Here is a 12,143-nt window from a genome sequence, read left to right as displayed (position 1 = left end):
CATTGCTTACTTGTAAAGCCAGGGAAGAACGACAAGGTAGAAGAAACACTGAAAATACTCCTTGGTGTGCCTGGACCCTCCTGCTGCTGCTGCTGCTGCTGCTAAGTTGCTTCAGTCATGTCCGATGCTGTGTGACCCCATAGACGCAGCCTACCAGGCTCTGCTCTCCCTGGGATTCTCCAGGCAAGAACACTGGAGTGGGTTGCCATTTCCTTCTCCAGTGCATGAAACTGAAAAGTGAAAGTGAAGTCGCTCAGTCGTGTCCGACTCTTAGCGACCCCATGGACTGCAGCCCACCAGGCTCCTCCGTCCATGGGATTTTCCAGGCAAGAATGCGGACCCTCCTAGGTTGAGCCTAAGAAAAACCTAGGAAAAATGCAGGCGGGAGAGTCTTGATGTTTCATCCAGCCTGGCCGTTGAAGAACCTGCGAAATCTGTCTTTTCTAAAAGTAGAGGCCAGTTTGCACTGAGTGCTGGTTTTCCAGTGTTCAGTGAATCGAGTCTTTTAATTATTGGGCAAGTTTCAGATGTCAGTTAACAGCCCTGCTTTTCTGTGCTAGAAGAATCTAGATACGTAAAAGTGAAATGAGCATGTTGATGGAATTACAGTAAACCTGGTGTCTTTGCTGTACTTACTACCTGCCATGCTTGGAGCTATTGATGGCTTCATTTCCTCGGTTATATACCTGGCAGTAAGGACCAAAGCGGATCTGGGGAGACTCACTAGGAGGTGGTCAGAGCTGCTTAGACGTGCGTGTTCTGCTGTGTTGTTGGAGTCTGCACCGGGGAGGATGTTGCAGCAGGAAGACCTGCTGCGCAGTGAAGGTGGCCGTGAGCATTGGGCGCCAGTGAGTCAGGAGGCCTGCCAGGCGGCTCACAGGGCCTTGCGCTCCTCATTCTGTAGGTGCTGAGGAGGTCCCACCTGGTAAGCTGGAAAGAACAGAGGCCTAGTTTGCAAAGAGCGGGCATCGTGCAGATGTCATGTACAGTGAAGTCGGTTCGACATGCCAGCAGTTCAGCATGGCATTGCAGCCAGCTTTGATGTCATTTAGCTGTCAAGTTGATGACAGTTGAAACATCAAGTCTGCAATCATTTTCTCTGTTTCTGAGGGGCTGCCTAATGGGTAGTTGTGAAGAATGTTAAGATTCTGGGACTTCGGTTTTAGTTTTCACCCATGTTACGAATGGGTGTCAGACACGCTGCTGAGCTCCTGTAACCTTTGGGGAGACTTGGTTTCTGTCCTCAAGAGCCCTTCAGACTAGTGGTCTTGACTTCACACAAAAGAATTCTGAGAAAGAGTACAATTCCCTTGCACATTTTAAGATTGACATCTGAAAGTTTTCATCGTAAATTTAAATAGTTGCAAAGGAAGTAGATTTCTGACATAGTGAATATTTGTATGTATGACTTAAGGTGAAGCCAGCACATTATTACCCTCTCAGTTTGAAAGCTTGGTGGCTCAAGTGGTAAAGAATCTGCCTGCAGTGCAGGAGACCCACGTTTGATCCCTGGGTCAGCAAGATCCCCTGGAGGTGGGCATGGCAACCCACTCCAGTATTACTGCCTGGAAAATTCCATGGTCAGAGGAGCCTGGCGGGCTACAGTCCATGGGGTTGCAAAGAGTCGGACATGACTGAGTGACTAACACTTTCACACTTAACTTCTTGATCTCGTGTTTTCTCTTTAATTCCCATTAAATAATTTTGTCCAAATAGGACATACTTTCATGTCTGAAAAACTTTTAAAAATCACCCTAACTACTTTTTACCACAAACTTAATATAAGTTGAAATTTCATTTTTAAAATTTCCTGTGACCATATAAAGCTTAAGTCAGTTGAGGAATTTAAAACTTATTATTTGTACCAATTTATCAGAGCAAAAAGTCATATACATTTTGATGAATAATTGCTAAGTATAAAAATAGAATTGTTATTGGAAATATATTTTGAATGATGAGGATAGAATTTATTATAAATTTTGTGTAGCTAAGAGAAACTTTGTTTAGATACATTTATTTTTCTTTTCAGCAGTGTGTCATTCAGGCCCTGGAACTCCTTCTGAGATACCTGCCAAAAATACCAGTGATCTCTTTTTTGTATGATCTGATGGATCCATCTCAGTGTCTGTCAGCTGACAAGATGTCTTCCTGAATTATTTTGAAAGCAAAAAGCTGAAAACTCCTTGACATGTAGAATTTTTCTGGAGCCATGTACTTCCTCAGTGTCCATCCTAGTATCTTTGAATGGCCTTCAGCCCAGTTTTTGGCAGAGTCTTGTAGCCTGCAGCCATGGCAAGAGAGGCCGCCTTCTCGTGTCAGTTGGGAGGAGGTGACGATGACTGTGGACCCTGGAAACCGGGGGTGTAGTCAGGCTCAGAAAGGACGCCCGTGGCGAGGGGTGGAGCCCCCCGTCCTCAGCAGTCATGACCTCCCTGGCCTGCGCAGCGTGTGTTGGCTTCAGCTTTGCCAGTGCGCCTAACTGTATAGTTACTGTGTCTCCGGATCTTTAGCTCTGTGTTTGGTCAGAATTGTGAAAAACATTGAAGTCCACTCTGCCCTTCTAGACGATATGAACACATAGCTAGATGGCTGCAGGCAGTACCCTCTGCGGTTCTGGTGTTGTGTCCCTGGGCTTGTCTCATCTTACTCGGGGATGGCGTCCACCCGAGAGCGAGGGAAGCGCCTGGTGCCGGGGCGCCTGCTCCTTGGGGAGGCGGGCGAGAGCCGCACCCAGCGGGCAGTCACATCCCGTCAGCACACAGTGCTGGCTGGTGCTTCCGAGCCCCTGCTTGCCTCTGCTGTCATTCAGACCTCGATAGGTACCTCCTGGGGAATGGATGAAGAGAAGGTGGACGTTCTCGAGATCACAATGTAGCGACACTTGAGCGCACATCTGAAACGCCTTTAGGAAAGTTGGCTGCTGTCCTCAGTCACCTCAGGGCCTGTCTGAGAGTAGTCAGGGTCTAGATGCTACAACAAGTAACATTTTCACTGACGCACACACGCGCGCGCACACACTCAGTCTGACGTGTTTCTGTGAGGTTGCTTGATGAATGTCAGGTGTCTTGTGTCTCATGCTCTTGCATTTGGCCAGAGTAGAGAGTGAATACAAGAATGTCTGCCACATCCTGGAGAAGCGAACCATTCCCGTATCTTTGTTTCTATCCGCAGTGCTCTCCGTGGCCTGATACCCCCACAGCCTACGTGAACAACAGCCCATCCGCAGCTCCCACCTTCACGTCCCCGCCGCCGAGCGCCTGCAGCGTCCCGGACAGGTAGCGGTGTGCGGGCCGCGCGCCGGGGCCCCGGGCGGCCTCGCTCCTCTAGCGCCTCTCTTAAGTCACGGTGGCCTTTGAGTGTGTGTCTGGGGTACATGGAAATGAGAAGCAGTCTGCTGCTGAGCAAAATTGTCTTTTCGTCACCTTCCAGCTTTTTCCTTCCTAGCCCCTGTGCCTCACACACTCAAAGCTGTGGGACTCCGAAAAGGGTACACTTTCAAGATATATTCTTTGTGAGATAAAAACAACATTGATGAGGTTCATGGGTAGAGAGACGACTGAGTTGTTAAGGGGAAACTGACTTGAATAGGTTGCGGTTGTGTTTATGATAAGGTACACTGGTCTTTGATGCTCACCATGGCAAACCATGGATTATTTTCTGCCCTGTTTCTTGCCTCTCCCAAAGACACTAATTTTTTAAAAAAAAATAAGTCTTTAAACTTAAAGGAGAAGACTTTCCACTTGTAAAGGCTTGCTCTGGTGTCAGAAGTGGGCTCGGTGCGCTTTGTCCGTCCTCTCTTCTGGCCTGTCAGCAGCAGCACCTGGTGAGTAGCTGGATCAGAGGGTCCTCACTCTCAGGACGCTTCTTACTGGGAAGGAACACAACGTTCATAACAGAGTTAAAACCGTAGAGGAGCAAATCCCCGGTCAGCCCAGCGGGGAGAGCTCAGCGCTCGTGCTGCAGCCCAGGTTCAGTCCCTGGCCAGGAAGGCCTCACAGGTCACATGGTGCAGCCAGAACCGAGAAACATGGTGCAGCCGGAAGAGGTCCATGCTGGCAAGGTCGGACCCAGCTCGGCCTGCTATAACTAAACACCACGGACTGAGTGGCTTATAAACGACAGGAGGTCACTCCTCCTGGTCTGAAGGCTGCACACCTGGTTCCAGGGGCCTGCAGGATGGTTCTGGCGAGCAGTATCTCCCAGGCTGTGGGCTATGAGCCCGCGTGTTCCCGTGCTAGCGAGCAGAGTGGAGGCGGCGCACGCCCACCACCACTCACCAGGTCTCTGATCCCTCTCCTGGGGCTCCACCCTCACGGCTCCATCCACTGCTCATGTCCCAAAGGGCCCTCCTCTTAATAAACCATCCATCATGCTGCGGGTAGGGTGGTTTTTTGAGGGAACATGAACATTTAGTCTAACAAGGTCTGGTGAGAAAAAGGGGAAAAAAAGGCTTTTTCCCTGAGGAGATGGATGGATAAGAGGCCACTTGTCTCCGTGTAGGTTACTGTGCTTCAGGAGGAGGAGGTCACTCCTGGACTTGGGACCAGCTTGTTTCCACAGAGGGCACTGAACAGTCTTAGAAAGCTAAGAGGGGAGCGGTGAGATCACGCACACACCGGCTCACCAGATCTCTCCTGGGACCCCGCTGTGGTCTCCGCACTGTTAGGGGTGCCGTGAGATGAGTGAAGCCCCATCCGGAGGAGCTCAGGCTCCAGTGGGCGGGGGACAGTGAACAGTCGGCATGATGGACCTGAGAAACAGGGGTGTGGGTGCTGAGAAGGGACCCGGAAGGCAAGTGTACCCCCCACGCAGCTGCTCTCACTCTTCCCGGGAAACACAAGGATGGTGGCACACAGCGGCTCCTTTTGTTGTCTTGAGTTTCACCCTCTTTAACAGTGGATAAATGGATTCGTTAAAGGGATATTATTTTCTATCTTGGCTTAGGTTCGTTTAGATCATTTCTTATAGCACATTATTAAAGTCGACTCTCTTGCTGTTATTTTCCACTGTTTACCTTACCTGATTCTCATATTTTTTCCCTAACTAAAATGAATGAGAATCCTTCCTTTTCCTGGCACCCCTGGCAATGGAGCCCTTGTGTTTCATGAAACTTGACTTTCTTGCTAAACAGATGGAGAAGCTGCAAATGAAACCATCTTCTGGTGTCTTAATTCTTTGTTGTTTTTTTTGGCCACATTTGTGTGGTTTGTGAGATTTTAGTTCCCAAACCAGGAGTCAGACCATGGCAGTGAACGCACCCAGTCCTAACGACTAGGCCACCAGGAATCGCCTTTGTGTCTTGACCTTATCCCTGATCAGTTGTGCAGATACTCTTTTTGCATATTTACGTTGCTGTGTCCCACAGTGTTAAATTCACCTAGTATCCTTTAATGTCGTAATTCAGAAATATAACAATCATCCTTTTCTTCCTTCCTTATCCCCAGCAATTCATCTTCCCCAAATCATCAGGGAGATGGAATTCCACAGGCCTCTAGTGAAGTAAGTGTCTTTACCCTAACCTCTCATGCCTTCAGGGTCCTGCATCGTGAAGCCTCTGACAGAGATTCGAATCGCTGTTTGGGTCCCCGAATGCTCACACCTCTGCTCTTTCTGGGTGTGTTAAACTTTAAACCTGTAGGATTTCTGTGTTGTGTTTAAATGTTCTTCTTTATAACATGCCAGGGACTTGGGTGGGCTTTTTTTGTAAGTCTAAATAGTTTCTTCTGTTTATGTTCATTTTCTTTATTAATAGCAACTTCAGCCTTCAGCCACGATCCAGGAAACACAGCAGTGGCTGCTCAAAAACAGATTCTCTTCCTACACAAGACTGTTCTCCAACTTTTTAGGTATGTTTGTGTTTGTGTACATGCACACATACATCGTTTACTTATTTGTTTTTGTACTATCAGCCGTAATTAAATGTTGGAGCAGAAGCTGTATATAGAATCATAAGAAGTTGCCCAAGCCTGTAGGGGGAGGCCCTGTGTCCCCCCAGCGTCCCCAGTTGTGCCGTCTTGCAGACCCTTAGTGCAGTATTGGAACAGGAACTCGATGCTGTTTCACCAGGTTTACACGCCCTTGTTTTTATATAGGTATAAATGCTTATGCACAATTTTTTTTATTAACTTTATGTAAAATAATTTTGGCTTTGCGTAAGTTGCAAAGATAACGCAGATGTCCCAGTGCACCCTTTACTCAGCTCGTTACATAGTTGTACTACAGTGTCGAAACCAGGAGGTTGGCATTGGTGCCGTGTGTGTGCATGGTGTCGTTGCCATCACATCTGTCGGCTCGTATGACCACCACCACCGCTGGAGTCGGTACAGAATGCTGACAGCGCCACAGGGGTCTCCCTAGGCGCCCAGTGCCCCTCTCCCACCTCCGCTGGCATCTGGCAGCCATCAGTCTGCTTTCTGCCTCCATGACTTTGTGTTTTGAAAACGTTGCATAAATGGGATCACACAGTACGGTAGCTCTTCTCTCAGCATCCTGCCCTGACATCTGTAACATCTGAGATGTATCAGTTGCTCCTCTTCATTGCTGCGTAGCATTATGGGGTAGGGATGTACTCAGATGGGGATTTTTACAGACATAGGTGTTCTCTTGCCTAGTAAGCTAAGGAAGTATTTAGATGGAACATTAGAAGGAACCAGGCGGTGCTGCTTCGGGTGCTGTGGGAAGCCCACTGGGAGGCACGGTAGTAGCCGGCAGGGGCAGCGTTCCTAGACAAGGGTAGCCCTGGGCCCTTTCCCGCAGAACACTTACTGACGTGGCCCGGCCTGCTCCTCCTGGGCCACAGTGCAATGGCGGCTGGCTCTCCCAGCCTTTGAAGAGAGCAGCGTGTGTGTGCACCCGGCTGCTCAGAGCAAAGCTTGGTCTCCCACAGAGCATGGCTCCTGTCTCATCAGCTCTCTGCGGCTGTGCTTGCGCCACGACCAGCCATTCCTCGGGCAGCGCTTTGTCTCTTTGAAATGGAAGTGCGGGGTTTTTTCTCACTTGCTAGCCGAGATCCACACTTCATGATTTACCTGTGGAAAAGCTACACATTTCAGTGTGTGTTGGGGAGGAGCCGCTGGGGTGCTCACAGGGGAGGCGGGAAGAGCCCCGAACACTGGGGAGCTCTGCCGGTGGCACCCGATTCCTGTTCTGAGACGCACACGTTGAGGTTGTGTGAGTGGTGGTCACTAGGGCTTGGCCTTCTGCCTTCTGCTTCCCCTGTGAGGTTCCCCACAGTCGAGAGGTGGGGAAGGCGGCTTCCCGCTCCGAGCCCATCGGGCATTCAGAGAAGACCATGCCCGTCCAGTTCTGTGTGGGTGGCGGCTGTGCTCCCAGGTCGCTCCTCTCCGCTCCTGTTGGCAGAAGGCCCTGGCAGAGGCGACAGCACCTGGCTCTGCCCCCCGACGCCAGAGACAGCCCCGTTGGCACTCATGCCTCACGGGAGACATGCTTCTCTGGTCTCTCTTTCACAAACTAGAAAATTATGAGACTCTAACATTCAAGCCCTCAAAAGTAGAGAATTCCATTATCTTGTTACATATGTGAGTGGATATTTATCATATGGAAGTCATGCTTTATTTAATCTCAAGGGCATCTTAGTTTCCCCAACAAACTACATCTTGAGCATCAATAAAGGGGGAAAACAAAAGGTTGTAGACACACTCAGACATTAAGCAGAGTCTGCAGAGCTCCCGTGGCACTCGACCAGCTCCAAAGCTGGATGACCAGCCTTGGTGAGTCTCATCCTGCCACTCCCCCCACCTCCCTTTTCTGTTCTGCTTTAAAGCAGATCCTGGGCACCATACCATCCACGTACACACCAGTTCTCTGCCATGCTTTTGTATTAAACTGGCTACTATGGCAGAGTTGTTATTGTTGGACTGTATGTAGCAGGTTACAGAATACAGAGGCCTAATCCCAGCTCTGCTGACAACCTGGTTGCCTTTGGGCAGGTCTGACTTCCATTTCTTCCTTTTGTAAAGTAAAGATTGGCCTGGGTCATCTCACGGTGAACTGTCGGGTCAAGATCACGTTAATCCTCGCAAGCACCACTCGCCCAGAGTAGGCCGCACGGCAGTCCTGCGCTGGGAACAGTCCGTCCTGTCAGCTGTGCTTGTTGTTACGATTAACCGGCCTCTGGGCTTCCGAGCTCCTTCTTGACCCAGGCTGTGAGAACCAGCATCCTGTGTCTGAAGGACAGGCGTGTGTGTGTCTGTTCCTGTGGGCGTGCACACATAAGAGAGCCGTGATGGTTTCCAGGGACACTGAACTGAAGACGGATGCTGCCAAGCAGCCTGTCTCGCTGGGTCTTACCCCAGTTCCTGGAGAAGATTCTCTTTTTGCTCTTCTCCAGGTGCCGACTTGTTAAAACTGACCAAGGAGGACCTAGTACAAATCTGCGGTGCCGCCGACGGGATCCGGCTCTATAACGCCCTGAAGTCAAGGTAGAACACGGGGTCTAAAAGGGGCTGTTCCACTTGAAACGAGGATGGCCCTTGCTCGTGCAGGGCTGTGGGCAGCTGGGCCGCATGTGCGCGCCTTCAGGCAGGCCCAGATGTGGTTCAGGCACTGAGGGCAGGGGCGGACTCAGGACTAGAAACGGGCTGCACGACTGGGCTTGCTGCCAAGAAAACAAACTTCTCGTTTCGATCAGCTCTGCGGAATCTATGGTTTTCAAGGTCATGTGCCCTACTGCACAGCTGTTAGAAGCACACACTGTGTTGGCCTTCAAGATCCATTCACTGTGGTTGCTATTTCTAGACTTGTGGTGTGAGAATTGCATAAAACTGAATTTTACTGATGTTAAACTGTTGACATAATGTTGAAACTTAAATTCACCAGCATCTGACTGACCATCTCAATGGTTTAGAATCTGGATCATCAGATTAGACCACCTGCGCTAACCTGTGATAGTTGGTGTGAGGTGTGTGTCTTTATATTCTTACCCGTAAATTGTTTGGTATAATGAAGTAGGCCTTGTCAAGTTCTGAGGAACTAGCCCCTAGCGCCCTGTAGCTGCGCATGCGCAGCGCCTCCCCGCTCACAAGCGCCGTCTTCTGGTTGCAGGTCGGTGCGGCCCCGCCTGACCCTCTACGTTTGCCGCGAGCAGCCCGCGCCGCAGGGGCAGCAGCCGGCGGCGGGTGGGGGCGACAGCAGCAGCGCCGCGCCGTTCGGTGGGTATGGTAGGCGGGTATTGGCGGGGGTGCACTCTGCTTCCTGTCACGGCCCTTTGCTGTGGATGGGGGCCGCCTGCTGGAGGCGGCCGCTGAGAGGCAGCGCCCTTTTGCGCTGTTCTGATGAAGTTTCATCAACGCGCGCAGGCAGTGTGGGGCAAGCCCTGCCCCAGAGCTCCTGATCGCTGTTTGGCGTTCATCAGTAGCTGAGCAGGACCTGCGGGGGCCCGGCTCCCTGGAGCTGTGCTGTCCCGGGGGGGCCCAGGGCTTCTCTGGAGCCAACAGCCCTCTGGGCCTGGGGGCCGCTTCCTTAGCTTCTCTTGCATTTTCACACTGTTCTGAATCCTTTGGAGGACACGTAGCTTTTATTCTTTAAGATAAATTTCCAATAGTAGGTTTACTGAATCAAAAACTGACCTCTTTGGAGTTCTTTTTATATATTGCTAGAAACACTGTATTTTTGAAAACAAGTTTCTCTTGCTATAATTTGTATATCATAAACTCCTTCCATTGCAAGTTTACAGTTCCAGTGTAGTATGCACGTCTGCAGCCACTGCCATCATCCAGTGTTAGTCTCATTGCTCCACAGTGACCCTCCGTGCCCATCTGTACTCTATTCCTGTTTGTGTTTAATAAAAATTATAACCACAGATATTTTTGTACAGAGGTTAATGTTAATTATATGTGTACGCATAAATAGTATATTTAAATGGATAGTAAGGGGGAACTACTCATCTTTTGTATTTCTTTAGTACTTTGAAAGGTGTGACCTTCCCATAGATCAGGTGGAAAACAGGTCAAAGATGATTGCTAAAATGCTGTTTGTATTTTTTATTTCAGTTTATCATGCAATCTACTTGGAAGAAATGGTTGCCTCAGAAGTTGCTCGAAAACTTGCGCTGGTGTTTAATATTCCTTTCCACCAAATTAACCAGGTTTACAGACAGGGTCCCACTGGTATTCACATTCTTGTTAGTGATCAGGTAACTGGCATGCCCTTTCCTCCTTCACACTGGTGTTTGCTTTTGTACGTATTGCTGAAGAGCTATAAGAAAACTCTGTGGCCTCTTGCTAGTACTCAGGAGTCAGAGTTGGGAATCAAAATTGGGAGGAATTTATAAGCAAGAGTTGAGGTGTCCTGGGTGGCAGAAGGAATGCAGATTAAGGAGAACCACGGCTCAGCTCCCACCAGCTTTGAACTCTGACACCGGTCACTGGGAGACTCCAGGTTCCTGGGACTTTGGTCCTTTTTATGTAAAAGTGAGGCATCTGAATGGGTTTTCCTTTGTTTTCCTATCTGATGACTGGTTTTAAGCAGCAGGGTAGGAGGGCAGTTCTCCCCGTCCATGTTCCGTGAGAAGCAAGCAGTGTTTTGTCAGTGTCTGTCCGAGAGCCCGGTGGGGACAGCCCCCCCGTGGGCCCACAGGTGATGGGCCAGAGTGCGGGGACCCCCGTGAGTATGAGGTCAGCACAGGGCAGGCTGTACACCAGGCGTAGGCCTGTGACCCATACAGCCTTCGTGAAGTGCTGTCTTGACTGTTGAGTCCTGAACTTGTGCACCATATATGTGTTTTTATTCTTTTTTTTTCTTTCACAAATTTTAATCTTTCCTAATCAATAAGAGTTGGGTATTAATTATACATCTGCTTTATCCTTCTAGATGGTTCAGAACTTTCAAGATGAGAGTTGTTTTTTATTCTCCACAGTAAAAGGTACTTTGCATGTGTATGTATGTCTTTAAAGGCTAGAATCATGTAAGGTGGCGTGCCTGAAATCAGCAGTCATCTTGTGTCTGGGTTTGCAAATGCTGGTTTTACCAATCTTAAGTAAGTTTGAAAAATGAAGTCAGCCACTATCTGGTGACAGAAACAGAAATTAGCAAATAAGAGGAGTCCATCCTTCTGGATGCCTGGAGAAAAAACCCAGTCTATTCAACATTTCACTGACCACCTCATGTCAGACACGTGCTGGAAAGGTCTTCCCCTGCTCTAGTGGGGAAAGCAACCAGAAAAGGTCAACAGATGCACACAAATTACAAATACAGAGTTTAGCTGCCGTGAAGGAATGGGGAAGTGCGGTGCTTGTGGACACAGGCGTCTGGGCTGGGGACACATAGCTCTTAGACTGTCTCTGAGGAGCAGCAGCCAGGCGGGGCAAGGCTGTCGCAGAGGAAGGAGCCGGGCTGCTCTGGAGGCCTGCAGGCCTGTGGCTGCCATGCAGGGCAAAGGCAAGCAAAGCAGGAGCCAAGTCTGGTAGGCAATGTAGTGGTGGGAGCTTAGGTTTGAAATGCACTGCAGTCAGTGATTTGTTTGTAAACAAATGAATAATGTGAGTAGGTTTGTCTTTTCTTCCACTGTTGCAACTTTGTAGAGACAGAAGGTGGGAGAAGTGGAGGCAGGAGGTGTCATCTAGGCCAGAGGTGAGGGGGTTTTGGATAGTGACAGGGCCTGCTGAGCCCCATATGGGAGAAGGAGCAGCCGCGTAGGCGGTGGTCACAGTGGAGGGGGAGGTGGTGTTGAGAGCGCCCCCGACCCTCTTCCTTTGGGCTGCTGCGCCTGACTTGGGACAGACGGTTGCTGGGGGTGTCATCAGAGCAGTGGACAAGAAGGCAGCTGGAGCTGGTAAGGTTTCCCACCTCTGCCTAGCAAGCTCAGAAGGCTAAGTGAGCATTATCACCCTAGTCTTAGTGGTGGAAGAACAGTCTCAGAACTATTTGTGTCAGTTGGTCATTTAATAGTAAAAAGTGGTTAATGGTAACAATGTGTCATAAAACTTTCAGAAGGAAAGGAGACTTGTGGACCATTTGTGTGTAGCAGTTCTTGGTTTTTAAAATCAGTACTTTTTAATGTAAACAACTTGATTAAACATGTCACAGAATTTGAGACCCATTAAAAAATAAGTTTGCAAAAAGTTGAGATTTCATTTTACGACATGGGAATGTCGAGTTAACTATACCCGCTGGGGCTGGCAGGA

General features: G+C 49.4%; 1 protein-coding gene across 2 annotated transcripts in view; it reads left to right on the top strand.

Moving 5' to 3' along the window:
- Positions 1-12,143, top strand: part of UBP1 (upstream binding protein 1) — a 65,108-nt gene that overhangs the window by 49,416 nt on the left and 3,549 nt on the right. For both annotated transcript variants that reach the window (XM_068982686.1, XM_068982685.1), the window contains 7 exons: positions 3,172-3,275; positions 5,445-5,499; positions 5,753-5,846; positions 8,351-8,441; positions 9,064-9,170; positions 10,011-10,153; positions 10,831-10,882. In XM_068982686.1, coding sequence (XP_068838787.1) covers positions 3,172-3,275; positions 5,445-5,499; positions 5,753-5,846; positions 8,351-8,441; positions 9,064-9,170; positions 10,011-10,153; positions 10,831-10,882 — 646 coding nt within the window. The remainder of the gene's footprint in view (positions 1-3,171; positions 3,276-5,444; positions 5,500-5,752; positions 5,847-8,350; positions 8,442-9,063; positions 9,171-10,010; positions 10,154-10,830; positions 10,883-12,143) is intronic.

This window comes from Capricornis sumatraensis, chromosome 10 (assembly GCF_032405125.1).
Source record: "Capricornis sumatraensis isolate serow.1 chromosome 10, serow.2, whole genome shotgun sequence".
NCBI lineage: Eukaryota > Metazoa > Chordata > Mammalia > Artiodactyla > Bovidae > Capricornis > Capricornis sumatraensis.
Note: the sequence above shows the minus strand (reverse complement) of the source record. Positions and strands in the feature narration are given on the sequence as shown.